The 27,888-nt window shown below is 38.1% G+C and overlaps 1 protein-coding gene across 2 annotated transcripts in view; it reads left to right on the top strand.

Annotated features, from left to right (window-relative positions):
* Positions 1-3,560: 3,560 nt before the first annotated feature.
* The window catches only part of gipc2 (GIPC PDZ domain containing family, member 2), a 30,420-nt gene continuing 6,092 nt past the window's right edge, over positions 3,561-27,888 (top strand). Inside the window, exons 1-4 of one of the 2 annotated variants that reach the window (XM_012871314.3) lie at positions 3,561-3,702; positions 3,784-4,223; positions 21,952-22,137; positions 27,528-27,708. In XM_012871314.3, coding sequence (XP_012726768.1) covers positions 3,948-4,223; positions 21,952-22,137; positions 27,528-27,708 — 643 coding nt within the window. In that variant the 5' untranslated portion in view covers positions 3,561-3,702; positions 3,784-3,947. The other variant, XM_036138521.1, reaches the window with a different exon arrangement.

The following is a 27,888-nucleotide window of genomic DNA, read 5'->3' as shown; positions in this document are numbered from 1 at the left end:
ACAGTGTGTCCCCGTTTATACAGTGGATAAAAAAGAAGTAGATAAGAAAATAAAAATAGAAATACAAAATAGAAATAAGGCAGAGGATGTCTTATGTACATTCACGGTGACTTATATACTGTACATGTGCATTGACACATATTCAGGTGTAATAGCAGCAGAAGTCACTTCTTTCAGGATTATTGCACAGTTATTGAACGTTGGTTATTACAGTTGCAGTTATAGTTACAGTTGTGGTTACAGTTATAATTACAGTTATGGTTACAGTTATAGTGCAGCATTGTATAATCTGATTATACAAAAATCTATATTGTATAATCAGGAAATATATATATATATATATATTTCCTTTCAGAAAAAAAAACTATATATATATATATATATATATATATATATATATATATATATATATATATATATATATATATATATATATATATATATAACAGGGCTTTCCTAAGGCTAGACCTATCTTCGGAGATTCCTCGGTCTGTCTCATGGTCTCCTCCCTGGTGGAAAGCTCCTTCAAAACCTTCAAAGGGAGACTTCCAGGAGGCATCCTAACAGGTTGCCTGACCCATTTCATTTTTATCATGCTGAAAAGACATCATATGCAAATATTAGCAACACATATACAAGAAGACATATAAAGGTGGATCAAAAGCCAATGAAAATAGATGACTTTAAGTTCCTCCTCACCATGTCACTACACTCCTAAATAAAAAAATAATTTTAAACTGCTTATAAACCCGGCATTTCAAGTTTTCCCAAATTTTCAATCACTTTGCGAATGTAGCCAATGTAGCCAAAGCTGTTTTGTTATTATTATTATTATTATTATTATTATTATTATTATTATTATTTCGGTGAAAACAAATATAATCCCTGTGTTTTAAGGGGATAAAAACATTGCAACTTTTAGTTGTGAATAATTGCACTTAAAAAAACAACAACTAATTGATCTTGGAACCTGCGCGGGCCGGTACAGAGTCCTGCTGGAAAGAGAAATCTGCAGCTCAATTGGATTGAGGTCTGGACTTTGACTAGGCCGTTCCAACACATTTAATTATCCCCCCTTAAACCACTCCAGTGTTCCTTTAGCAGTTTGCTTCGGGTCTCTGTCCTGCTGGAAAGTGAACGTCCCCGGTATCAAATCACAGGCAGACCGACAGGTTCTGCTGAAGAACATCCCTGTATTTAGCACCATCCATCTTTCCGTAGACTTGGATCAGCTCCCCAGCCCCTGCTGCTGAAAACCATCCCAACGGCGTGATGCTGCCACCACCGTGTTTCCCCGTGGGATGGTGTTCTTGGGGATGGGATGTGTTGGTTTTTGCTACGGTCAGCGTTTTCCTTTGAGGTTGAAAAGTTCAGTTTCATTGTCATCAGACCAGAGCACCTTCCTCCATATAAAACATACGTATGTTTTTCTATGATTTTCTGTATTTTCCCTGACTTGTACTTCTCAACAACATTGTCCCTGACTTGTTTGGAAAACTCCTTGGTATTTATCGTTCTGCACCTCTTGGAGCTGTTGTAGCTTCTGGGTCCTTTTAGAGAAAAAAAAACGTATTTATACTAATAGATCTTTTAGTATAAATACATTTCACTTATTTTGTGACTTTTGAAAGTAACTGGTTACAACAGATCTTTTTAGGGCTTTCACGGCAAAGGGGGTGGATACATATGCACATGCCAATTTTTTTTTTTTAATCTTATATTTTACATTTTTCACATTTCACTTCAGCAACTTAGACTAGTTTGTGCAGATCCATCATATACAATAAGATAAAAAAAATTTAACTGCGGTTTTGGGTGTCAAAAATGGGCAGGAATACTTTTGCAAGGCACTGTTGGACATCTGCCAGGCAGCAGATGTTGCCATAATAATTTTTCATACATATCTAATTTATTTCTGTCATTTCCTTAGCAGGGGGATTTGGGGTTTTCAGTAGTTGGAAGCTATAATGATCTTAATGAACAGAAATTGACATTCTATATCCCTCACAGACATTGTTGGGTTAGGTGCTCAAGCCTCAAAAAAGAGCCACCATCACCAAATTTACTCATCAATTAAAAAAAACCATGGTAGGATACTTAACTTACATACTTATTATTGTTAGCACAATCAATACACTTCTAATCAAACTGGGTAAATCAAAATATTGAATTAAACAGACAAATTAATAAGCAAAATCAGACAGAACAGGGCCATATTGTGCCTACGTTTTAATCAAACAATATATTAAATAATCAGAAAAATATATTCTGACTTAAAACCAATTATAATTTGCTCTGAGAAAATTAAATAAAATAAAGCGTCCAATACAGTCTATAAAATACAACCATTTACAAAAGAGGCGAGGCGGTAGTTAATTTAAGGTTTGGCCCCATTACTATATTAATAATAATTCACCAGCATATATTAATAACATGTAAGCTACTCTATATCATAAAGTATTATGTTTACCTCTTACATGGCGTGCATTAGTTTGTAATGTTAACTATCCACCAAAATCTTGTTGAAGTCACGTTTAAGGTGATGTTTCATACACAGGACCGAGTTTTGACCACAATGCTGTAATTATAAAATATTGTATGTTTGTTTCTATTTTCAACACTTTTTTGTGAGAGCTTCTTGACATTCAGCTAAAAAAAAACAACAACAGTGCGGTCATGTTTTTTTTCTTCCTTGTTTTCACATCAGAATAATTAGGATTTTTAGAAAAAATAAAAACTGGTTAACAGGTCTAATTTGTAAAGCAGTCTTTAAATTCCCTGTCCCGCTCTCTTGTCATTGTCATTAAACCGGACAAAAGTCAGTAAACAGCTGATCAAAAGGCTATGAAAACAATATGTATTACGCATTTAAAAAAAAAAAAAAGTATTTTATTAGGACAAAAGGGCCCCATTAGGGGGTCAGTCTGTGCACCTGCCTGCTTCTGTGTAAGGACTCAATTTATGGAGACGAACCTGCTATAAACCTATCTTGGTTTTGAAGATGTTAAACGTTAATGCCTGGAGAGAAACGAAAGCAACTTGTTAAAAAGTAATAATTGAATTATGAGCTACATAATCTATCTACTCTGCTATGTTCTCTAACCCCCAGTCGGTCGAGGCAGATGAGCGTTCACACTGAGCCTGGTTCTGGTTCTGCTGGAGGTTTTCCTTCCTGTTAAAGGGGGAGTTTTCCTCTCCACTGTCACTTCATGCTTGCTCAGTATGAGGGATTGCTGCAAAGCCATCATCAATGCAGATGACTGTCCACTGTGGCTCTACGCTCTTTCAGGAGGAGTGAATGCTGCTTGGAGAGACTTGATGCAACCTACTGGGTTTCCTTAGAGAGGAAACTTTTTTGACCAATCTGTATAATCTGATTGAATTTGACTTTGGAAAGTGCCTTGAGATGCCATGTTTCATGAATTGGCTATATATAAATAAAGTTTAATTCATTTGAACTATGTTCTGTCAAAACCGTGTAAAAACGTTAGTCCACATTGTGTTGTTCTGTCTTTCCCTAATTGTTTTGAGGTGGACGCAGTCCCTGGTGGCGCACAGGTGCACTGTTGGCACTGCCCTCCTGATCCTGGGCTCTTCCCACTGCGCCTGCGTCGCGCAACACGCCTGATGCACAAACAGAGAAGCTATTGTCGGCCGAGGACTGGCGCAGCAGTCCGCAGGTTCACCTGTTGAGCATTTCGTGTGAGTTTATTTGCAAAACCGCGGTGTAACTTTTTTTTTAATTATTATTAAAGGAGACAGTCAGAACTTGTCTGTGCGCAGGTGAGGAGCCGAGAAGCGTCGTCGTCGGGAGGGAAGGAATTAAGGAAGAGAGGAAGGAGGAAGTAATTAAGGACGAACTCGACCGTCTGGGATCTGAGCTCCACAGGTCAGCCTCCTTTCAGCGTCTTGTGTGAACGGGGCGGCTCGACGCAGCGACAGCCAACATGCCGTACGGACCCTGGAAGAAGAAAAACAAGGCGACGAAGGAGCACCTGGTGGCGAACGAGGAGGTGAGCGGCGGACACGCAGGTGCGGGCAGCCTGGGGAAGTCCGCGGTGAACGGAGCCGGGCTGCCGCCTCCACCTGCCAACCTGCGGCCCAAGCTGGTGTTCCACACGCAGCTAGCGCACGGCAGCCCCACCGGCAGGATCGAGGGATTCACCAACGTCAAGGAGCTGTACGCCAAGATAGCGGACGCGTTCAACATCAGCCCGCCTGAGGTAAAACAAACAAAACAAAACAAAAAATAAAACAAAAACCAAAAAAACTCACCTGTGGATTAAAGCGCGAGTCGCCGCTGTGATTTGGTGTTGCGTTCAAGTGTCAGAGGTGGGGTTTACAGAAAGTCCGTGAAGTGTTCTCGCGAAGCTGTTTCGAGAAACCTTAAAAAAGTTACGTGAAGTTCAGACTATTGCCCTTAATGGTTGTTTATGTGTATTTTTAATACATTTTAAAACCTGTCGCCGCTTTAGAAATTATTCTGACTGAAAAACATAGACATTTAAATTTTTGAATTAAATTTAAATTTTTATACTAGTTTTCATATGGCTCCATCTTATCCCTTTAGACGTATTATTTTTGTTTTACTTTTTGATGCACCAGTCAAATAAGCAGTGATCAAAACCAGACATCTTACCAGTTTATTGCCTTTGAACCGGTGATAGAAGATCAAATACTAAGAAAATAACAAAACTCCTCAACCTCATGTCTACTTATTGGAGCAGCATTGATTATTGATTATTCCTGTTTTCTGTGTGGTCTAATTTGCCGATTCTGGTCCCCTTTTTCTTTTTTTTTCTTTTTTTTATAAAATTGGCAGAGGACACCTTAATAAATTGCTAGAATTGCATCAAACATTGTTGCTTCAACCCCCTAATAATAAAACAGATGTGCTCTGCTATGGTCCTGATTTGTTAAATGCAAATTTTATTTGCCACGGTTTACATTTGTGCCTGTGACGTCTCTTAGGCATATACGTAGATGGAAATGCTCATATTCTCTTTAGTCCTAAACAGTAAAATGGTAGTGCAGGTGTTTGTGAAGGTGTTAATTGTACTTTTACTGTGAGATATTGCAGGAAGGAATGGAAGTATACGGCTTTATATGCAGCTCTTCTCAGAAATGCCTCCCGTGATGGGGCATCAAAAGTCAGCTTTACGCAACGTCTCCTCCGACACGCCCCGTCACCTCTTTCTGGTCTGCCTCACCTTTTTTTACACCTGTACACCTGAGAGTGATCTTTGTCCTTTCTCTGTTTGCTGTCATCGGATACCTTCCAAATGAACGTGCGTCTATATTTAGTCGTAGTTTATGGTGTTCGTTCATCGCCAGATTCCACCAAGGGGTAAAAAACACACACAGTGTACGTAGAGGTTCTGGAAAACAAAGGCAGGTTCTGTGTCTTTGTTTTGAGGCCAGCATGTCTGAGCTCCTCTTTTTGAAAGAGGAGCACGAGTTGGCTCGTTTCGTCATCTCAAATATCTGAGCAGCAAATCGTGAAAAATCTAGAGACGCTGGTTTACAGTGAGTCACACAACATGGTATAACATGGTGGTCTGGTTGTTAATATGAAAATGTGCTCTTTATGAATCCAAACTTAATTGTTTTGTGTCTGAATGGGACACCAGCGTTTTTTCTTCTCTGGCTATTTGTGCCACCGAGCCAATTTATCACGCTCATTAGGCTTTTCCTGTCTGAGCTCGTTTTATTGAAGCTGCCTCAGTTTGTTTTGCTCACAATAACAAAAGCGTTGGAGGACCGCAGCGGAAAAGCCTTTCATTTTTTTTTTCCTGATGTAAAATAAAAAAATAAATCAGAACATGATAAAAACGTTTTGAAATGTCACACCTTTTAATGCCTATCGGGTGATAAACAATAGCAAAAATTTGACACTCGGGTGAATATTTGTATTTATCACGGCTGTTTTAATTGGTAAAGTTTTCTTAGCAAGCCATAAAATTTAAAATCTTTGCCTTCTCTGCCTGGAGAACATGAGGACAACTCTCCTCCTCGGGCGTGGTCAGATTTAATCTTAGACTTAATAGTAGACCCCAATTTTTCATCAAGTTAAGTCAGTTTGATCTTTCTAGCTGAAACTTGAAGGCTTGGGGGGGGAAAAAAAATGTAATTTTAAACCGTTTACAGTTTCATTCTCGATTAAAACTCCAGGTCAATCTGAAGGAAAGATTCTGCGCCTCCGCGCATAATGTTTGTATGTATGGTCTTCATTCGCTGAAGTTGTTTTTATCCCATCGTCACAATCTGTAGCTGTGACCAAAAAAAACAAGTTTTTAAAAGATTTAAAAAGTTTTCCATGTCCGTTTCTCTCTTTACGCTGAGCTGAGGCTTCAGCTGTTCAGCATCTGTAACCCGTACACACATGCCACTAGGTTATTGCTCCTTATTTGTTTCTTACTTTGTAGCTGAGTTGAAAATTGTAAAAAGAGTCTGCACGTTTTTAATTTCTTCTTATCCTTAATTCAATGTTTCATCCTTTGCCGACTTCTTCCGGGATTTAAACTGGTTGTTCTGTAAATTACATGTATCGGGGACTAGGAGAAGATTTACAGGACAGGAATCAATTAGTGACGGGTTTTTTTTGTTTTTTTTTCCCCATTTTGGCACACGGAGAGAAAATAATTTCCTGCTTAAGTAATGCCTTAATACTTGCCCGGCGGGTAGGAGATTAAAAATAACTTAAATCTCAGCATGCCGTCATTCCTATTGGTTAAAATGATCAGTTCAAGCAATTACTTTAGTAATAAAACCCTTTATTTTAGTAAAAGGTTCAGAAATCCCTGTTGTGATTACATTTGAGAGGTCCAACTGTGTGAAATTAACCACCAACTATTCCTACATGGAGAAATTCTGTTATTAAATTAAAACCGCTGTTTCAGCTCTTTTGCATCCCTGACAGCACACCCCAAACGTAGATTTTTCCAAACCTGAGACAAAGATCTGATAATGCTTGTTGTTAGAATGCAGGGATTTTTACCACAGGAAGTCTCCTACGTCCGGCTCGGTGGGGCCTGCCTGAAACAGAACCAGATAACTTGTCACAGTTGCCTCCCAGAGGACCAGGAGAAGCCGCTCTGCCCACCGGGCCTCCTCCCTTCATAAACACCGCCGGCAGTCGGAGCGTATCTGTGACCAGACAGGACTTTTATTCTGGCTGGACGGTAGATAAAGTCGTCTTGAAGCCGGGTGTTTTCCTAATTGAAGTGCAGCCTTTCAGGAATCGAGTACATGTAGTTTAGTGTGTTCGCCACATTGATAGGAAACCCTCAAAGCGATTGCATAATCTGACCATTTAAAGTTTCTGCAGAGCTCATTGGAGATGTTTTCCCTTCCCTTAATGTCCTCTTTTCTATGCATGGAGAGGAAATTAACTCAGATCCTCCTCCAGCCTTGTTTGTTGCTCATCTTTTTGTCTTAACAACTTTATTTATTACTCTGCTGCGATTTAGTTGAGTACCTCTTTCCTCTAAGCCATTTCTAGACTTTTAAAAACTGACACACATCTACCTTACTTGAATGGCATGTTCACCGGTCTTTCCCAATTTGGAGAGCAGCTAGGAGAAAGAGGGCCTCTCTGTTCACACCGATCAATCTAAATATATAACTATAAAAAAAAAAAATACAGATTAAAAATGTAAAATTTTCTTTATAGCAGTTGTTACTAATGGTAGGAATAGAAATGTTATTAAAAAGTAGACGGAAAAGGTTACTTTTATAATTTGCATTTAATTTTTTATATATAATTTTATTTTTTTTCTTCCATGCACTTCAAAATTTTCCCTACTTTAAAGCAAATAGAATATATATTTCCTAGAAAGAAAGGATGAATAATAAACCCATTTATAAATGGATTTTAGAAATGTATCTAATATGTGTAACTTATCTGATATGTGTAATTTATATAATTTATTATCAGTCTATGAACAGGTGACTCGGATTGATTTGGTATTTTATGTGCATAAAAAATTTTAAGGTCAACCAAGTATTTATACTTGGTTCTAATCACAATCAATTATAACTAACATTGTAGGTAACTGTTGTGGTAACTCATGTTCTTAAATTCTGTTTAAATATTGGCACTGTGTTTAGGTTGCATTTCATTAGCTGTGTTGTTGTTGTTTTTTAATATTTATTGGATATTTTCAGATGCTACCTCTTAGAAAATGCATTCTGAGCTCTGTTAACCAAGCGGCGTAGACGGAGGCGTCTGTCTGTGTTGAATAAAGCTAGAACTGGCCGTAGCAGCCATCTTGGTTAGGCTAAAACAAACATGTAAAGGTCTGTAGACGTTCCTCTGAACTGGACTTCTTGATACTCTTGCACGTTGCCAAGAGTTGCTTGTGTTTATCCTCTGGAGCGGAAAAACGGCTTATTGTTCAGATGATCAGTCATGTGAAGAAAATGCTCACCATTCACCAGCAGATTTGTACGAGCCATTTCTCAACTGCTGTTATTGTGAGAGTCATCAGTTTTATAGAAAAGGCTACATGAAATTCAACCGAGCATGTAAACCTGTGGAGTTTTGCTTTTAAGTTAATTCAATATACGTTTGTAGTATGCGTCTTCACAATGGGCATAAGAAAAATTGATGACATGGAAATAGTTAACATACTGAGATCCTATAATTTGGTTCAGGCAATATAAATAATTTCTGTTAACATTGAAAGTTATAGTTTTACACACAGCAAACTCATTTTACACTTGATTTACCTTTTTTATTTAGTAAAGAAAAATTATACCACAGCTGCTTTGAGTGGTTTGCATTTACATTTAACACAGATAACTGCGCTAAACAGAAACTTTTGCACATGAACACCCATAGAAAGGAAGAGTTGTGATGTAGTTTTAAAGTTGTGATGTTCCTAACGTGTTTTAGGTCAGTCTTGTCAAAGCTTGCCACCATGCAACCATTATATTGATAAAGTCTAAAACATATAAGATCAGCATTTTTTTTTTATTTAATTTCCAGTGGGAATAAAAAATCTTTTACACATTCGTAAATTTATTTTTTTAACCTTTTTTTTTTTTTTTTTTTTTTTTTTTTAAGATTTACGAATCGTATTCCTGGTAAAGCAGTTTTTCATTATCTGGTCAACTTTTAATTGCGATGTAACACTATGCATCATCATTCTGCAGCTATTCTGTAGTCATACTGACCAGAGATTTTTGCAAAAAACACTTGATTGTTGTTCTTAAAATGAATTAGAGTTTTTTCTTTTCTCACGAGCATGCAGCTGGTTGGGATCTATTTAAACTAAGAATGGAAAATGTTAATTTAAACACTCATTTAAGGCTGCAGCTAATGCGTTTTTATGCACTGCTGTCAAAGACAGTCTGCACTCAAAGCTAAATGAAAAGACCGTTTCACAACGAGCATCAGACATCACTGGCTGTGACATCTGTTCTTGTTGTCCTTTTGGTTTGGAAGACCTGAACAATATCAACATTATAGCTATCGACGGACTTATTCATTTAATTAATCATAAATTAGGATGGAAGAGCAAAACTAGTTTGGTCAGTAGTTGTCAGAATCGGCTTTATTGGCCAAGACTGTGTGCACAAACGAGGAACAGCATATATCTATAAACGTTAGAGAAAATAGCAATGGGGAAACAAGGGGCAGTATGTACGTGTGTCTGTACAGACATTTTTTTTTATGTAAAGAAAAGAAGGGAAGAAGAGGCGGGTGTGGTAGTGCAAATATACTCAGTTTGCTTTACAGCAGTGCAGCTGATTGTTCATCAGAGACAGAGAGAGTCTGTGGCGGCTGCTTTTTTTTTGCAGCTGGCGCTCTGTAGCGGCAGCCTAAAGGTAAAAGTCTAAAAAAAGCTTTGTGTCCAGGATGTGTGGGGTCTGCAGAGATGCTAGCTGACACTAGACCTACACAAACCCTGGATTAACTGATCTGCAGACCTTAACTGATTGTTGTTGTCTGGATCTGTGTAGAAAAACAAAATGACTGCCACTTACACAGGCCAGTGGCAGTAATGTAATATATGAAGCAAATGGTTGCTAAAAATCAGTTGTGAAAGAAGATAAATATAAATACTCTGCCTTGTGTTAAACGCGCATGGCTTTTCCTATTGGAAATGCATCATATTTATGTCCAGATCTACGAGCCGATATAAGATTTACATAAAAATATCAAAATAGCATCTATAACACAATCAAATGGCTTATATTTAAAACAGACAAACAAATTACTTAGGCCAGTGCTACCAAAATAATGTAAAGTACAGATTAATACAATTCTAATAATGTCAATCACAAAAATTGTGGTTATTTGGGAACAGAGAAGAAAATGGAATAAACACTTGAAGCAGTAAACGGTGTGGTGGAGTAATAATGGGAGGATTACAATCTTATACTGGCTGGTGAGTTAGCTGAGCTCAACCCTCTCTCACATGCTTGTTGTAAATTGTCAGCAACAGATTTGAAGCAACATTTGCCGTTTCTTTAACTCCAACGTCAGGGTAATTCATGAATTTCAACCTGGTGACCGGCAATGCGCAGCAGCAGGTGGGGGAGGGGCAGCCCTGCTTTGCTCTGAGCTTCATACTCTCATGTACTTTCTTTGGCATCTCCTTTTTAAAGTACTTTAAACGACAGAAACGGTATCTAGGACATGCTGGCAGTGTTAAAACCAAAACTTTTTATAACCCCTTTTTTATTATTATTTTTTTCTAAAAATTTATACAATAACAGCTCAGGAATAATGACGGATGAATCCTTTTTCCTGCGGTGGCTCTTCCACAGCAAGGACGATCTTTTCAAAGTAGGTCTTGAGGCCGATATTACATGAGGGCGAGCCTGACAGCGTATCTAATAAAAAAACAGCCGGGGTAATGTTCATTATGTCATTCAATAAACAAATCAATAGTAGTAATTAACTGGACATACGGGATCGACTGAAAATTTTACGTTTTTTAACCTGAAACTGGGGCTTTCATTATTGTTGTTGCTATAATTATTATATCATAAACTGCTCTCCTTTTAACACTGTTGCTGTGTTGTGTGTCTCTGTGTTTGATGGGAGGTTTTACAGCGTGGCTATAACCAAAAACCCTGTAACTCTCTAAGTACCATAAAGGTTTGTCTGAAAAGGCAGTGTTGATAAAAGATTCTCCTTCATTAGAGGAAGCCAAACATGTTCTTAAAACAATGTTGAAAACCTTGACATGTAAAAAGGGGAAAAATAAAAACATCATTGGAATGTGGCTACATGGCTGAGTTTGCTGCTGTCGAAGGTCACAGAATAAGTCTGCTCTGGTCAAAGTCTGCTTTATTGGCTTTACAGCTGGAGAAAATGAAGGTGTGGCTCTTGGACCTTCCCTGCTAGTCCACCTGGTTACCTGGAAGCCTGCATGCATTTGCCTGTTATTTGAATCTCTGAGCGGTAGTTGCTAGAAAGAGCCGTGCAGCTCGTTTCTGTTCTGCAGATTTCCAGGTCGCTGTGCGCGCACAGCCAGACGTCTCTCAACCGGGGGTTGTGGGGGATTAGGCTAAACAATCCCATTTGGGAGTCGGGCTGTTTTTTTGTTTTTTTTTTTGCACTAGCTAGTCTGCTGATTTGTAAATAAACAAGTCAATTTAGGATCGACTCGAATTACTTTTTTTTCTTTTCCTCATATGAAACACACTTGAAGCGTGCTGTTTTATTACGCTTAAAGTTACTAATGGTTATTTCTAACATTTAAGTTAAGCTGCAGGTATATTTAAGGTATTTGTACTTGGATCTTAAACTTATTCTAAGTTAGACCTTCATCAGATTGCCTAATTTTTAAACAGATCATGTAAAAAAAAAAAAAAAGAAAGAAAAAAAAAAGGTAAACCATACTGTTCTTTTGAAGCAGATATTAGCTAATGGCAGTAATGTAAACAGTGACATGCCAAAATTTGTTTCTAAGTTGATTGTTCAGTTCATTAATAATTAAATGGCTTGTCGTGAGGTGTGCGTATAACTTTTTGTCTTGGATACAAAAGCTATTACGTCAGTTTGTCATTAACTGGCCTGTTTGGTTCGCTTTTATTTGTCTTCTTGCTACATAATTTATTTGAACCTTTGCACATGTGACAAGCACTTGAGCATAAAGGGGGGGAAAATGCCTCCAGAGATCGGAATCTGATTTATTTTCTCCCCCATTCATTAAATGCATCAGAAAGAACAATTTATCCATTTAAGCATCACATGGTTAGATGGATAAATTGGGATAATCTTGAAATTACATCGTTTTCTATTGGATTCAAAATGGCTACCTCTGTCAAAAAGACCTGCAGCCAAGTTTTTCTTGCATTTCATTTTTTTTCTCTTTTTAAAGCCCCCTAGAAATGAAATGTTGGAATTAAACTGGAATTTGGTTTAGGCCTAGAAAAGCCTGATTGGTGCATTTCTATGTTCTATTTTAAGGAAAATGGAATCGTGGGTGTGTGTGTGTTTAAAGGCTGACTGGCTGGAGTGTGGTTTAAATGATTTACGCTCGTTGTTTTGGTGGAGCAACCTGGCGAGCAGGTTTTAAAAATAATACTTGGTTTTTATTAATCTCTGACGATCAAGCAGTTTTAGCTGGGAATAAAAAAACAATCATAAATTGAAAGCCTTGTGGGTGTGACGAAATCAGAAAAGAGTCCAGCATTTGGTTTGGTAAACAGTGTTCCCCTTTCTTTAGTCTGTGGAAAGAAAAGAATAATCTAGATTATTTTTTTAAGGATATAATTCATTGATTTTAAAAGCAAAATGATCAGCAAGAAAAATTAGAGAAGTAAATACATTTTGGTTAGTTTTTCCACTAATGTTTCATTATGACTATAGAAAGAAGACTTTAATGAGTTTCTTTATTGAAGAGTTTTAGTCTGGTTGTCCTGGACTGAGTTGTCTCCTGCTGACATCATAGATGGATGATGTTCTGCAATGCATCTAAAGGAAATTACTGTAGAATAGGGTTACCCAATGCCAAGAAAACATGCAGTGATATTGCTGAATGTTGCGATAAACGTGCAAACATTTCTTTCTTCTTTTGGCACCTGGCAGTCATGGATCCAGGATAATGAGTTGTCCATTCCACTGTTGGAAAAAAAAAAAATTACAATATAACATCATCTTTGAGTATTATTGTAAGCTCGACTTTTATTATAGTCTGCATCCTTTTGGGTTTTTGTTAGATTATTATTTAATTGCTCCTGTGTATAGTGCGTCGGCTTAAAAAGATAAATAGATGTAGGGTATGAGAAATAAGCACTTCTAGACTTTTATATTTGTTGTTTTTTTCTTTGGTTTTATTCCAAATGAAAGAGGAAAACCAAAAGGTTTTCTCCTCTATTTTCTGTGTATGCTGCTGGTTTCTTCTCCTTAATCTCTGCATGGTATACCTGCTCTCATTTAATTAACTTTGCAGCCTTTATAAACTGACTGATTTATCGTTTCAGTTAATCAGAAACAGGTTTTTAGCCCAGCACTGTTCATCTGGGTCACGTCAGCAGCTTGGCGAATGATTACCGAGTCCTAAATGCTGACAAAACCTAATTTTCCAGCTGAAAACAAACGACACAAGGAGAGGGGCAGCTCACATCAGCAGTCCCGGTTAAGTATTAAAACTCCTCGACTCAGCAATAACGTTTCACGTCGAGTACCTTAATTTTATGTTCGTTCAACAAGCTGATTACGTTTTTTTTTTTTTTTTATGGTGGTAGGATCATACAGCTAAGGCCACATTTATTCATACAGATTTAAGTTTCACTCCTTAGATTCTACCGTGTTTCTTCTGACTGGAAGTTGTGTTTACCTGAACTTGGAGTTGATCACCGATTTCTTTTAAAAAGTGAATCGTGGAAAACGCTAGTCAGAAATTATAAGAATGGTTTTACAACCGTAAAAGCAATACACATTTTTCTATAAATTATTGAGAAGGGTATAAAATAACATGACACGCCGTGGCATTTTTGAATAAATATAAAAGAAACATTTAGTCCGTCCATTTTTTTTTTCTTCTCAAAAACAGATTTTCCTGTTTTTGACATTTCACATTTTATATCAAAAACAAATTAATTGGAAATCTGTAAGCTGGTATGAATAATTATGGACTTCAGTTATTTAAAAAAAAAAAAAAATAGGACATAGCTGCAAGCTTTTCCATTTATGGCAGACTTTCACTAATCCACACAGGGTCAGAATTATACATACAGTCTTAAACGTTTACATGAAACGCCACTAATATTGATTTAGATGTCCCTTAACAAGTTGCCTCTTTCTCAAACATTTACTTTAGTGGCCTGAACAGACTCGATAAGCGTAGTCCATAAATTTTTCAATTTTTTTTGCTGTCGGGCCTTTACTGAAGTAATTCCTGAGGTTTGACCGTGGTTATCTCTATCCATCCACCGTGCTTAACACCGGCTCACAGTTCTTTGTTAATGTAGGAGCTATTTCTCTATTTTTGTTTTAGAACTCAGATTATTTAGTTTGTTTGTATGTATTTGGTTATTTGTTGCATTTTTGTTTTGAAAGTAGTTGTTTAGAATACAACTATTTCTTAGTAAATTGTTTAGTTAATTGATTTTGTTTGGGTTTTGGGTGTGTCTGGTGTATAAATACATGGACTCCAGGTAGCTCAGGAGGAAAGTGGGTGGGCTTATGTTTTTTTTTTTTTAACCAGTTTAACCAGTCTTCCAGTGCTGCAGTCTACCAGTCCTTTCAGGAAACCAGGGCAGGAGAGCCGGCAAGTAGTTTTTCAGTTTGTACCATGTTTTTTTTTTTTTTCCTGAAGAAACCTGGAATAAACTCACGGAACTGCATTTTGACGTATTTTGATTATTTTTTTTGTACTGCGTAAAACCGGAAACCCACTATTCATCAAGTGACTATTTGATTTAAATTTATTTTTTGTTTGCTTTTAAGTTTTTTTTCATAGACAAGTAGTAGTCACTACAGTTAATAAAGGTGTTGCTTGCTTGATTAAACTCACCCAAAACACAAGTTGTGTTATAACAACATTTGAAGCGAGTTTAAAATTGACAAGCTGTTATAAACAGTATTTACAGCTTTTTTTTTTATTGATAATTGAGTTTAACTGAAGCACAATATCACTGAGTTGCTAGCTTAAAACTAGCCTTAGCAACAGTGGACAATCTTTAAAGGACTAGCAACCAGAAATCTCTTTATAAAACTAACAGCTCTTTGAGTTCAACACTCACAAGTGCTTCAGTATCACTCCTTGTTTCAAAAAATCTGCCACATTACAGGCATTGAAAGGAGGAGGAAGCAATAACGTTCTTTGATAGCTTGCCTGACAATGGTGGCTTATTTCAAAGGAGTAGCTGGAGGGTTTGGAAAGTAAATAACGTGCCAGTTGTCGGGGTGATTAAATCCCAGTTGCCAAAGAATAAACTCCACCACCTGGGTAATGTTCCTGCTGTTAACCTGACGTTCATTTTTAATCTCGTCCCATTTCAGGGGCAGCTGGGCATGAGGTAAAGTGGAGGCAGTGGAGTTGCCTAAGAAACGGGTTTCTTAAGACGGAGGTCAACATAGTTTAAGTGCAGACTATATTTCAGAGGGAGGCGCAAATCAGACGGTTTATCTAGTCTTACCTGTCTTCAGAGGCAGGAAAAGAGATCTCACAGAACTTGTGTGGGTGGAAAATTCAAGGCAGGAGTCTGGGATTGTACATGTAATATCATTGCCTGAAGTTTTTCACCCACATTACGGCTGCAGAACAGAGGTGAAAATGTAATTGTTTCTTTTTTGTGTGACAGCCCCCTTAGTGCAGTGATTTCTCTCGCTCTTCTGAGAGCAGTGGGTGGCTGGAAAGTGTATTTTAAATGCATGTGCCACCCAGGTTTGTGATTTCACTTCTTTTTTTCTTATAAGAAATATCAAAATTAAATGAATTGTATGTTCGGATGAAATAAATTGGGGTTTTAGATCTGTTTAAATCACCTGAGTGCGTCTTGTTTTGTATAAATAAATAATTTTTAAAGGGCCATGTTTCAGGTTAAGATTACCTTACCATACCACCTTCATTTATATTTCCATTTTAATATAACCTGGGTCAACAAAGTGCCGTACAAACTAACATCTGAAAATAATGACATTTAAAATAAACATGTTCAACACAGACGAGCTAAAATAGAAAAATGAGATGTTTAAAATGCTCTCAAGAAGTGTTGAATAGCTCATTGCAGTCATCAAAATAACAGTGGAAGGTGGTTAGGAATTATAAAAGCGTTTTGAGTGCCGTATTGCCAATAAATAATTTCTCCATGGATTATTGAAAAGTGTAAAATAATTGTTTACATGTTTTTAATAATGGGAACATTTATTTTTGAAAGTTAATACTCCTTTTTTAATGTCTGTCTCTTCCTATCAGAAACAAACTTCTAGGTTAAGTGAAAATAATTTGAGATCTTTACCCGCCAGGTGTATGAATAATTTTGGGCTTACTTGCAGGTCTAAATGCTTTAAAAACCTGGCAGCTTAAAAGGGAAGTAAAAGAACAAACTAGATTTATTTAGTTTAGCTTAGTATGCCGTTTGTGTCCCACTTGACTCTCCCTCTCCAGTGGCATCTAATTTCCCTGAATCTATGCCCCTTTTTTTTCTTGGCAGCAACGGATATTTTGTCCCAATAGGAGTTTCTGCAGAACAGCCTTAATGTGCCGCCCTGACATGGGTTAACTAAATTAAGAAAGCTGCTAAAATATTCTGACAATATATTGCCAGTCACTCTCAGAGCTTTATCATGTTTTATCTGACTTGGGGAGTTACAGTATTGGTCTTGTTTTAGGAAGTGGCACATTGCCACTACAGCTGCTGTCAAAGTGGGAAATCATATTATTGAGCCTGTTAAATGATTGAAAATATTGTGCTGCTTAGTTAATTAATCTATATAAAGATTCTTTCTCTAGCCAGGCTGTTGGCTGGTTAAAAAAAATATCTGTTTGAAGGAGCACAGCGCATAGAAATGGCTGGATCGCGCTCTTCTCGTCTCCCTGAATGTGACGGTGTTCCCCAAAGCTCTGTTCTTGGACCACTTTTATTCATTATCCACGTAAATGGTGTCTGTCAGGACCTGTTCAAGCCATTATTATCTTTTTTTTTTATAAAGACGATGCTGTCATTTACTGCTGATCCGGTTCTATCGCACAAACACTAAGATTTTCTCAGTCTGCATTAAATCAAGTTCTGTTGCAGCTTATTCAGCTCAAACTTGTTTTACATGAGGGGAAGAACTAACATCCTGTTTTTAAGAGGTAAATCACTGCCTTTAGAAATTTGAGATGGTCAATTCTTTTAAGTACTTTGGTTTGATCATAGAAAGTACACTTTTCATAAACGGAGCATGTTTGCGGTCTTGTGTCTAAATTAAAAGCTAAGTTAGGTTTCTGCTACAGAAACGAGGCCTGTTTTTCTCAACAACTCGGAGATTAATCTCAGTAACATTCCTTCCTTTTCCAGATTATAGTGACTTGTTTATGAAGTAATCTGAGTAAAATTTCAAGAAACCGGGCTCTGTGTATTACTGTGCTCTATATGTTATGGCTGGTTGTGGATATTTTGTGTTCACCATTGTCTTCTGCATGCAGCTGCTGGTTTTCCTTCCCTTTTTTTTTGTTCACAGACACACACGCTACTTTTTGCATGCTAATGAATGCTGGGACTACATCTGCCTTACCTGACTGGTTTTATGACTAGGCCCCACACCCGGTGTGGACTGTGCTCCCAGGCGTTTTATCATGTTTGTTCCCAGAGACTGGAATGACTTTCTTCATGAGTTTAAACTCACAAAGCCAATTACACTTAGTGAACTAAAAGTTCTACTGAAAGAACGCGCAGAAGCGAGTTTTATTAACTGGAATTACTTTTGAATCAGTCATGTATTTTTTAAATAGCTGATTTTATTATTTTATGCTCCTAAGATTATACGATTGTCACTATATGAAGCTAATTGTTGATAATTGTAAATGGTGGTGCTGTCTTCCCAGGTTTCTCTTGGACAGGAGGTTTTAAATCACAATGATCTGGTAAAATAATGTTTTTTTTTTTTTTTTAAAAAAGCAGTCAACAGCAGCTCAAACGGCTAATTAACTGGCTAAAGTTAGCTCGTCCTAATGAGCTCGTTTCTGTTTCTGTTATAATTTACTGTGAATAATTGCTACTTTTGTTATAGATAAAATTTGTTTTATGATGTTACAGACTTCTGTTTTTAAATGTTTGTGTAAATACCACAGTAGCTTTAGTCAAAGCATGCATACAGAGCCATGCCTAATGTTTCCTCTCTGCTTTGATATGACTTGTTGATAATTTAGAGTAGGGCTGTACGATTTTGCCAAAAATCTAAATTGTGATATATTTCAACCATAATTGCGATTTAATTGACTTTTCTCTGCATTGACCACAAACTACAAAAATGGCCTATAGATAAAAGATGTTTGTAAACAATGACTATTTAAAACAAGAAATTAACTGTTTTTATTAATCAGAATATTCTTATTCAAGAGAATATCTTTGTGAGTTGGACATCAATCCTTGTTGAACATAAAGTGAAACCAACAAACAAGTCTATGTATTTAGCAGTTTGACCACTACTTAATGCTATGGTGAGATTCCTGAAAGTTTCAGGTAAAAAATATGATTATATAAACTCTAAAACAAGTAATATAATTAGATTATCTCACTGCTGCGACTCTTCACTTCTATGTGGAGCAAACCCACTTTAAACATATTACCAACACCTAAAGGACGCATCTGATCAATTGTTACATTGCCAAAAATCGCTGACCTCTGCGATTTGGAAACTGCGTTTTTTAAAATTGCGATTATATTGCAAACGCAACTAATTGTGCAGCCCTAATTCAGATTGCAACATATTATGGTGCATTTCAGGGTTATCATGGGCTAGTAAAAAGTACAGACAAAGTTATTCTTCTGCTTTATAAACCTGGACACCTTGCTTTTAATGTCTTAAACATTAATTACTGGTCTTTTCCCTTCTCTCTGGACACGGCTGACAGGATATCTGCACAGAGCTGGTCAAACGACAGTCAGAGAGCTGCGGCAGCCAATACAGTCTTTCACTACCTGAGCAAACCCAGCTCTGTTTTTCAGAAAAATAATGTGCACAGCAGTTGTGCAAGCCTTGCACACAGCAGTAGGCCATAATTTAAAAAAATATTGTTTATGCAAAGCGTGACTGCCTGACTCGCCAAATAACGCACAGATGCCGCTGACTAGAACCGCAGACAGTGCACCAACAACCAGTTTTGGAAGCTGAGTTTAGTCGGGGACTTTCTTTGAAACCTAAAAGGTTTTGAAACAGAAAACCGATCAAATCTCTAGAACTGGACCGGGATGCCCGTACTTTAACATATTTTCAGAACCTTCTAAGCCTTGGCGGCGTGAAAGAGAAACAACGAACAACCAAGGGCTTCACGAGGTGTCGGCCATGTATCACGACTGCAAGATCAGTCTTTGTAATGATTGTAAAGCGGCATTTGGAGCACAGGCAACTAAACTGCGGTATACTTCCTTCCCAATAAGATATAAAGTACAACCTGTTGGGGAAGTTTAGTTTCACTTGATACGGCGGCAATGGCCAAGGTCATAAGTCAAAAATGGAGGAATTGTAATAGCAGACAAGTAATGTGTCTTGCAGCTGATATTATGACGGCAATTTAATTCACAACCTTGGACTTAACAGATAATTTACTAAAATACCCATTGCAGGATGTTCTAATATTGCGAAGGCCTTGCTGGAGCTATTAAAACCTCACACGGAGAGTTCACAAGCGATTTGCCTCCGTCGAGACGTACGCAAATGATTGTGCCGAGGGAGTGTCAGCTATCAGCGTAGTCTCTCCTTTTCCTTCACGGCTTCAATTCACCTCTCATCGCACACAGCGTTGTCTGTGAGTAGAGAGAGAGACTCTGTGACGACGTGACGGCCTGGAAGCACGTGCGGTTCTGTGCATGATTTGTTTACATCCAGGCCCTTCCCTGAAGCGATGGCGCAGTTAAGTTTGTCGGCATAAAACTAAAAAGCACCTGAGAGTAAAAAGGGGGTTTGGAGCGGATCAAAGAGCAGCACTGGCTCCTTAATAAGACCAGCGAGGTGTGACTGTCGCCTTTTTTGCCAAACCAAAATATATTCAAGACATTTTATTTTATTTTTTTTCCCCCACGTTTCTGGGTTCCTACAAATTCACGGCCCAGCGGAGGCACGTCTAAACGTCTTTGGGTTACCGCTGACCAGATTGCGTCGACTCGCCCTCTGCTTTTTGCCCTTCTGCCGTGTGCTTGTCGTGGGTTCGTGGCCGGCGCAAGCGGGTCGTGGGAGGTGCAGTAGCTGTTCTTGCGAGTCGAGTGTTAAGAGCAGAGGCTTTCTCTGCAACGTGCGACATGAAGCGGGCCACAGCTCACAGCCCAGCAGGAGAGGAGGAGCGCAGAGATGAGCCGCTCTCCTCGCCGAGGAAGGAGTTTAATGCAGCTTTTTGCAGCCTTGGTAGCCGAGCGTAGGCGTCTGCTGCCGTTCCTCCCACCACCTCTTTGGTAATACCCTGGCCTAAGTGGAGGCAAGCAGGGGGATGACACAGAAAGGATGAGGCTTCAGCTCTCCCCCTCCTTTTATATCACTCCCTTTTTTTTTTTTTTAGTTTCCCTCTCAGCCGTGGCCTCCCTCCGTTTTAATCCTATTCTTTATAGTCTGGTAGCCCGAGGCAACGGACAAGGCCACGCTAGCTAATGTGTGCGTGAGCAACGCCTGTTGGTACACAAGCAATTCGGGCCTTGCTGTCAGAGCCTGATTGGTGCACACCGTTCACCCTACCACGAAGTCTGAAAAAAAGCTTTCTCTTTTGGCATTTTACCCAGAAACCACCGCAGTGGTCCAAATCCCCTTAAACAAGTCTAGTTCATGACATTGTTTTGGCTCAGGTTTTCCTACTTGGTTTAAAAACTTAAAAACTGGAACTTCTCTAGGTGAGTTGGCACACCATAAATGATTTACAACCCCTGGACGCTTCCTCCTGAGGTTTCACTGTCTCTGTTCTGTGCCGTGTTTGCACTGATCAAATTTCTGTCTTCCCACCTTGGGAAGATATTTCAGTCACAAAGGTGTGAAGCCAGATTTTCGCATATCTAGCACAGAAGGAACGGCTATCTTTTTTTTTTCCCTTCCTTTTTTAGCTTCAATAAAAAGCAAACAGCTTCTCTAAAGAAGCCAGACATATTGATGACGGTGTCGATAGCTTGTATTACAACATAAATACTAATAACTTTGCAGCAATGAAGACTGAACCCCCTAAAGATGGCCGTATTTAGCGTGATTACTAAGCATTCTGCCGTCAGTCGCGTTGGTATTGATTTAACGTCTCAGCTTTTATGGTTGGGATCAACTTTTCTGCTACATGCCTCCTTTTTTTTTCCTCCCAATGCTGCACTGTAACTGCAACTGTGACCATAACTGTAACAATTAATGTGCAATAACCAAGGTGCAATAATCTATTTAATACACTGTCCTACAACCCGTGCAATAATCCTGATGTAGTGACTTCTGCTGCTATCAACACCTGAACATAAGTCAGTACACATGTATGTATGTATGTATGTACAAATGTATACAATGTATATGCACGTATATACGCGTAGGTACGTATGTATGTAGGCGCATAGATATAAGTATATATTCAAGTATATAGATATGTTTATATATATATATATATATATATATATATATGAATGTAAATGAGACATTTACATTCCTATTTCCTTTTTTGTATTTTTTTTGGTATTCTTTTGATCCATTGTAGATATGAAGATTCACTGTATATAACTGAATGCACCTTCCCTACTCTGCACCTTCTTGTATGAGCCGATGTGACGAGTGAATTTCTCCATTGTGAGATCAATAAAGACTATCTTATCTTATCTTATCTTTTACAGATCCTGTTCTGTACCCTCAACACCCACAAGATTGACATGGAGAAGCTGCTGGGGGGCCAGATCGGCCTGGAGGATTTCATCTTCGCCCACATTAAAGGGGTCAAAAAGGAGGTAGAAGTGCACAAGTCTGAAGACGCCCTGGGCCTCACCATAACGGACAACGGAGCGGGCTATGCTTTTATAAAGGTAAGAAAACCTTTTTTTTTATTTCAAACACATCAGTAGTCGCACTAGAATAATCTTACCAGGCGGCGGTTTTCTACATGCTTTTGCATTGATTTAGAGAAGTTGCCTTTCTATTAAAGAGCCAATCAGGGTTTTTCTACTTTTCTTGGTGTTGATTTTCTTGTAAAATAAAATGTTCATTTTTGAGACGGCTCCCAAGTTGCCGAGCTGTCTCTCACTAAAGTACGGTGAAATCCTCCAGGTGATGGGTCTGAGGTGTCTGCTGATCAAACCCAACTCATCGACTCACCAGCATCGTTTCGTCTTTCACAAGACGAGATTAGAGCCCATCGACTCAGTAATGCAATCCTCCTCGCTGCAGAGTGACCTTGATCACTACGGTGCGTTCACTGATCAAAAAAAAGATGGGATTTTTAGTGTCCGATAGAGTCGAGGCTGATAAAACAGCTGATTGTGGTCACTAGATGATTTGCACAGCCTTCATCCTGATGTACAAATCAGTACGCTGGTACCAGATGGGGTCCAGATAAAGTAGCGTTAGAAGCTATAGCAATCTAACACCAAATAGTTTATTTTAAAGTAATATAATCATTTCATCAGAGTTATCATTAACATGTATCCTTAAAGGGATGCGGCATATTTCTCATTTCAAAGAATTTTTGTGTCCTCCTTTAAATAGTAGATAAAATGAAAATTACTATGTGAAGCTATCAAATATTTATTCATCTGTTTTCAGGATTTCTAGTTGAAAAGGGGAAAGTCTTTTTTTTTATTTTTACTGATAGCTGAAATGAACATAATTCAACTTTCATTTTTAGAAAAAGGGGAAGCTCCTAAAAATAATTAAAACATTAAAACAGCAGAATCTCTATTATATTGAGTTAATGCTGCACAAGAAAACAAATCCTAATAAGCAACCTCAGCGTACTGAGTGCATTACAGTACTAAAAATACAGCAGTTATGCACTTTTAACTATTTTAGATATAATCTGATCTTCTTTACTCCGATATGGCCTGACTAAACATCTGATTGGATATCTCTGATCTCGGCCAACTCGTTTTTGCTTTGGGGCCGGCCGTGGCCACAGCAGCTATTCAAGCCCGTCTGTTTTAGCCGAGTCATAATTCAAGCTTGCGTAACGATTTCATCTGCTTTTCAGCCGTGTCACTCTGTCAGATCAAGCTGCTCACCTGTGCCATCGTGTGCTGCTGCTGCAGCACTGCATCCCTGATCTGATGCGGTTACAGGGACGCTGGGACGGCAGGGATGTTGACTTGTAAAACGAAGACATGTTCATAAACATAACCTGAGCCTCTAACAAGGCTGTCTGAGAAAACGGGTCCAACCCTAAGAGGCATTTTTACCTTTGGACAAACTTAAAGAAATGTTTGTCTAGAGCCAAAAAAGCTACACGACCCTTTTAAAGCTAAATAGCTGCTTTTTTTAAAAGAATGTTTTCAATAGGAAACTAGATTTGATTGTTAAATTAAAGACAGCTATTTTCTTTCTTTTTTTTTAGAAATACTTTAATAATCCCAGAGGGAAATTGCTGTTTCAGTATTTTCCCTCTGGGATCAGTATTTTTGATTCTGATCTGATTTTATTTATAGGGTTTAAAATAAATCATTCCTAAAGAAAATCGGTAAAGTTCTTCATAAAATTAATACATTTTCACTTGAAGGTTCAGGAGCAGAACGCGTTTCGGCGTGTGGGTTTCTTCTTCAGGGTCATTACAAATCACCACATCAGTAATATTTAAATAAGAAGTACAATGCAGAAAAAAGTCAAATAAACTAATCACTTATTCAATTAAATTATCTATTCAATTTTATTTATATAGTGCCAATTCATGATACATGTCATCTTAAGGCACTTTCCAAAGTCAAATTTAGTCAGACTATTCAGATTGGTCAGAAAGTTTCCTCTCTAAGGAAACCCAGCAAGTTACATCAAGTCTCTCCGAGCATCTCTACTGAGCATGCATGAAGCGACAGTGGAGAGGAAAACTCTCTTTCACTTTTAGTCTTATTCACACATGCATAAACTGACCAATCAGCATGCAGGTGGATGGACCTTGCTGATTGGTTAAACTAGTGTCCAATTAGGTTCTTGCTGAAAACTTTAACGAAAAGTTCAAATCTTAGGCAAAATTAAATCAACAATGCAAACTTAAAAAAAATAAATAAATACTCAAACATTCCTTTCACCATTAGTGAAAAAAAGACTAACAGGGCTAGGATTTGTTTTATTACCTATACATTTTAAAACATTGCATAATTCTTCAGCATTTTTAGCCAAAGTTTTTCAAAACCAAAGTGGAGGGTCTAAACTAAAGAGCCACTTGGGGCTCTGAGGCTGCAGACCGCTGGTTTAGATGAACCGAGTTCTACTAAAAGAAACTTCAGGGATGAATCCACATTTAATGGCTTTTCTGTTGTTTCTGGTGTCAGGACGTGTAGAAACATTCAGCTGTGATAAAGTGACCAGTAGGTTTTTTTAGTTTTTTTTTTTTTTTTTTTTTTTTTAAAAGCAGCATTCCTCCAGCCTCTGAGTTATCCCCGTTTGCCCAAACACTCAGAAAGCAAGAAGATGACCTCAAATTCCTAACTGCAACCTTTCCCCCCCCCCCCCCCCTCCCCCATTAGTCTCCGTTTTCATGACGAGCGCGAGATTTACAGCGTGAACTCTGCTCTAAATCTGCCTCTGCTGTCTGGACCATCTTTACGTCATCGCTTATTTATGAAAAGCATCCAAACGAAAGAATATTGGCTGCTTTTCGAGTCTCATTCAGAACAAAACTGCATTATATTCTGCTCTTTTTAAACTCATTTCATGCGCGGTTTACATAAACTCCACATGTGCATTGATATCATGTTTCTCTTAGTCCTCTAATGATGTATTTGACCTGTTCTTTGGTGGAGTAGATGGTTAATACTAAACAAAAATTTAATAACTTCAAAAAAACATAAGAATTTGGTGCAGAAGTATAAATTTATTCCGGATTTTCTTTAATCCACACAGGGTCAGAGTCATTTTAGCCTGAAACGTCTTCTTACATTCAAAGTAACATTCAGTTAAATATCAGCTAGATGTGTCTCAGCTACACTACCAGTCAAAAGTTTGACCTCACCAATGTCATTCAATGTCATTCAACGTTGTAGGTGCATAGTGAAGACATTAAAAATAAGACTCAAAAGTATATAGAATTATGTATTAAACACAAAATTGTGAAGTAACTCAAACCATCTTGTATATTTTAGCTTTTTCTAAATGTTTCCATTTTTTTTAAATGACTGCTTTGGTCAGTCTTGGCCTTCTCTCAGTGAGCTTTATAAGGTTAATCACCTGAGATGGTTCCAGCGGTCTTGAAGGACTCCCTAGAGGTGGTGGTAAAAATAAAGAAACCATTGACTAAATAGGTGAATATAAAACGTTTCACTGTACGTGCTTTTTGTTGTGATCAAAGCTTCGGAATAATCTTCATGGCAGAGACGGTCGCTATATTTTAAGTATATAGCATGAGGCTTTAGGCAAGGCAAATTTATTTGTACAGGCCATTTCAATACAAAGACAATGCAAAGTGCCTTACATGATTAAAATATAGGAAAATAAAACAGAATAAAAGCAAATTGGACTAACATTTAGTGACAAGATAAAACGCATGGGAAAATAGAAACTAAAAGCAAATATTAAAATCAGTTGGACTACAAAGTTGAACTAATGATGTTTCAGTAAAACAGTTTAACTAGAACAGTCAAAGACGATCCCAAACAAACGTGTTTTTAGTCTTGATTTAAAGGAACTCAGGCTTTCAGCACTTTTACAGTTTTCTGAAAGTTTGTTCCAGATAAGTGGAGCATAGGAACTAAATGCTGCTTCTCCTTGTTTGGTTCTGGTTCTGGTTCTGCAGAGTAGGCTCCTGGAATACGCCCTAAAGAAAAAAAACTAATATTATCCTGATCCGTCTAGATCAGAAGCTCTTTGGAGCTTCCACAAAGGCTGTGAATAACTTTGACCAAAAATTATAATAAACATAGAACAGCTCTAACAACTAATGCAGGTTTTAGCATTTTTTTCCCCCCATGGAATAATTTCATCGAATTGGAATGACAGTAAAAGTGCTCGTAATATTAATTTATATCTATTTTAATTACTAGATTAGAGACTATATACTTGTTATTTTCCACAAATATGAACATACAGTTTAAGAAAATGTATCTATTTTTTTTTTAACCTAAAAATAGAAACAAAATGGTGGCTTTTTTTTAAACGACTGTCTAATATGGGAAATTTGTTGTCAATTGTCAAAAAGTCCTGCAACATGTGTGGCCCCCAAAGGAGTGTAAGCCACTCACCTGACCCAGCCTGTCCCTCTCACTAGAAAGACACACTGGATAGGACGTCCAGGAACAGCCCAGGAATACCCGAGGCTCAAGCTTACCGTAAACTAAAAGCTGCTGAAACCTCTACTTGTTGAGAAAAACGTTATTTGGCCAAAATGACAGTGAGTGTGTTGGCAGGCGAGGCTTTCAAACCTGAGAAGAGTGGAGCGACTAACAAACATGGCGGTGGCAGCGTTATGCTGAGGGCCAGTGGAGAGCGGGGGCCATTTTTACCCTGATGCCAGCTACATCAAAAACTCATTTAAGGAGGAAATACCTCAACTAGAGGAAGGAAGGCCAAGGTGCACCTTCTACTTGCCTGAGTTCTTTTAAATCAAGACTAAAAACATATTTGTAGGATTTCCTCTGACTGTTCTAGTTAATCTGTTAACTGAAACATCATTAGTTTAAGTTTGTCGTCCAACAGTTTTTAATATTTGCTTTTAGTTTCCATTTCCCCATGTTTTCTACATTTTATAATTCCAACTTTTATTTTTTTCTGTTTTTATTTTCCTATATTTCCATCATGTAAAGCACTTTGCGTTGTCTTTGTACTGAAATGTGCCATACAAATAAATTTGCCTTGCCTTACTTGGTGCTCTTTCCATCTGGTGAACATTTTTTTGTTTTTCTCTGCATAAAAAAAAAACAAAAAACACGTGGCTGTGGAGCGTACTTTGCAGCGACTGGTGTAAATGTCTTCTTTTAAAAACACAACCGTAGCTGCGTCGCTTACGTTACACGCCCAACGATTTCACCTCTTAGGGTGTTCCAGTAGGACACTAATCCCACATTTCAATAGATGGATTGTGAAAAGCTGAGTCTGTTGAGAACATTAATCATATTTCCAGCCAGATTCACACCAGAACCTTGATGATGGCAACAAAACGCATCAAGGGACATTTATCCAAATATTAGTGGGTGTGTACAGTTGACCCTTCAGTGACTCTGTAGTCCAATTCCTCTCTAATCTCTCTCCACTTCCTGTCCCCCCTCTGCGTTGTCAGCGAATCAGAGAAGGGAGCGTCGCCGACGAGGTGAAGGTGATCAGCGTGGGCGACCACATAGAGTGCATCAACGGACGCAACATCGTCGGGACGCGGCATTACGAGGTCGCCCGCATGCTCAAAGACCTTCCCAGGAACAAATCCTTCACCCTCAAACTGGTCGAGCCCATGAAGGCTTTTGGTGAGTTTGGACCCGACGTTATGCAGGATGCATAATTTACTTTTAAGATTTACTTTCACGCATTGTTTTAGCTCTACTGTAGGTATGATCTGCAGGTGCATGTGGGTATTTAGACACTGATAAGAAGTATCTAAGGCTACGTTCACACTGCAGCCTGAAGTGACCCGATTCAGATTTTTT

The sequence above is a fragment of the Fundulus heteroclitus genome, chromosome 6, assembly GCF_011125445.2.
Source record: "Fundulus heteroclitus isolate FHET01 chromosome 6, MU-UCD_Fhet_4.1, whole genome shotgun sequence".
Classification (NCBI taxonomy): Eukaryota; Metazoa; Chordata; class Actinopteri; order Cyprinodontiformes; family Fundulidae; genus Fundulus; species Fundulus heteroclitus.
The sequence above is the reverse complement of the archived record's forward strand: the minus strand, read 5'-3'. Positions and strand labels throughout refer to the sequence as shown.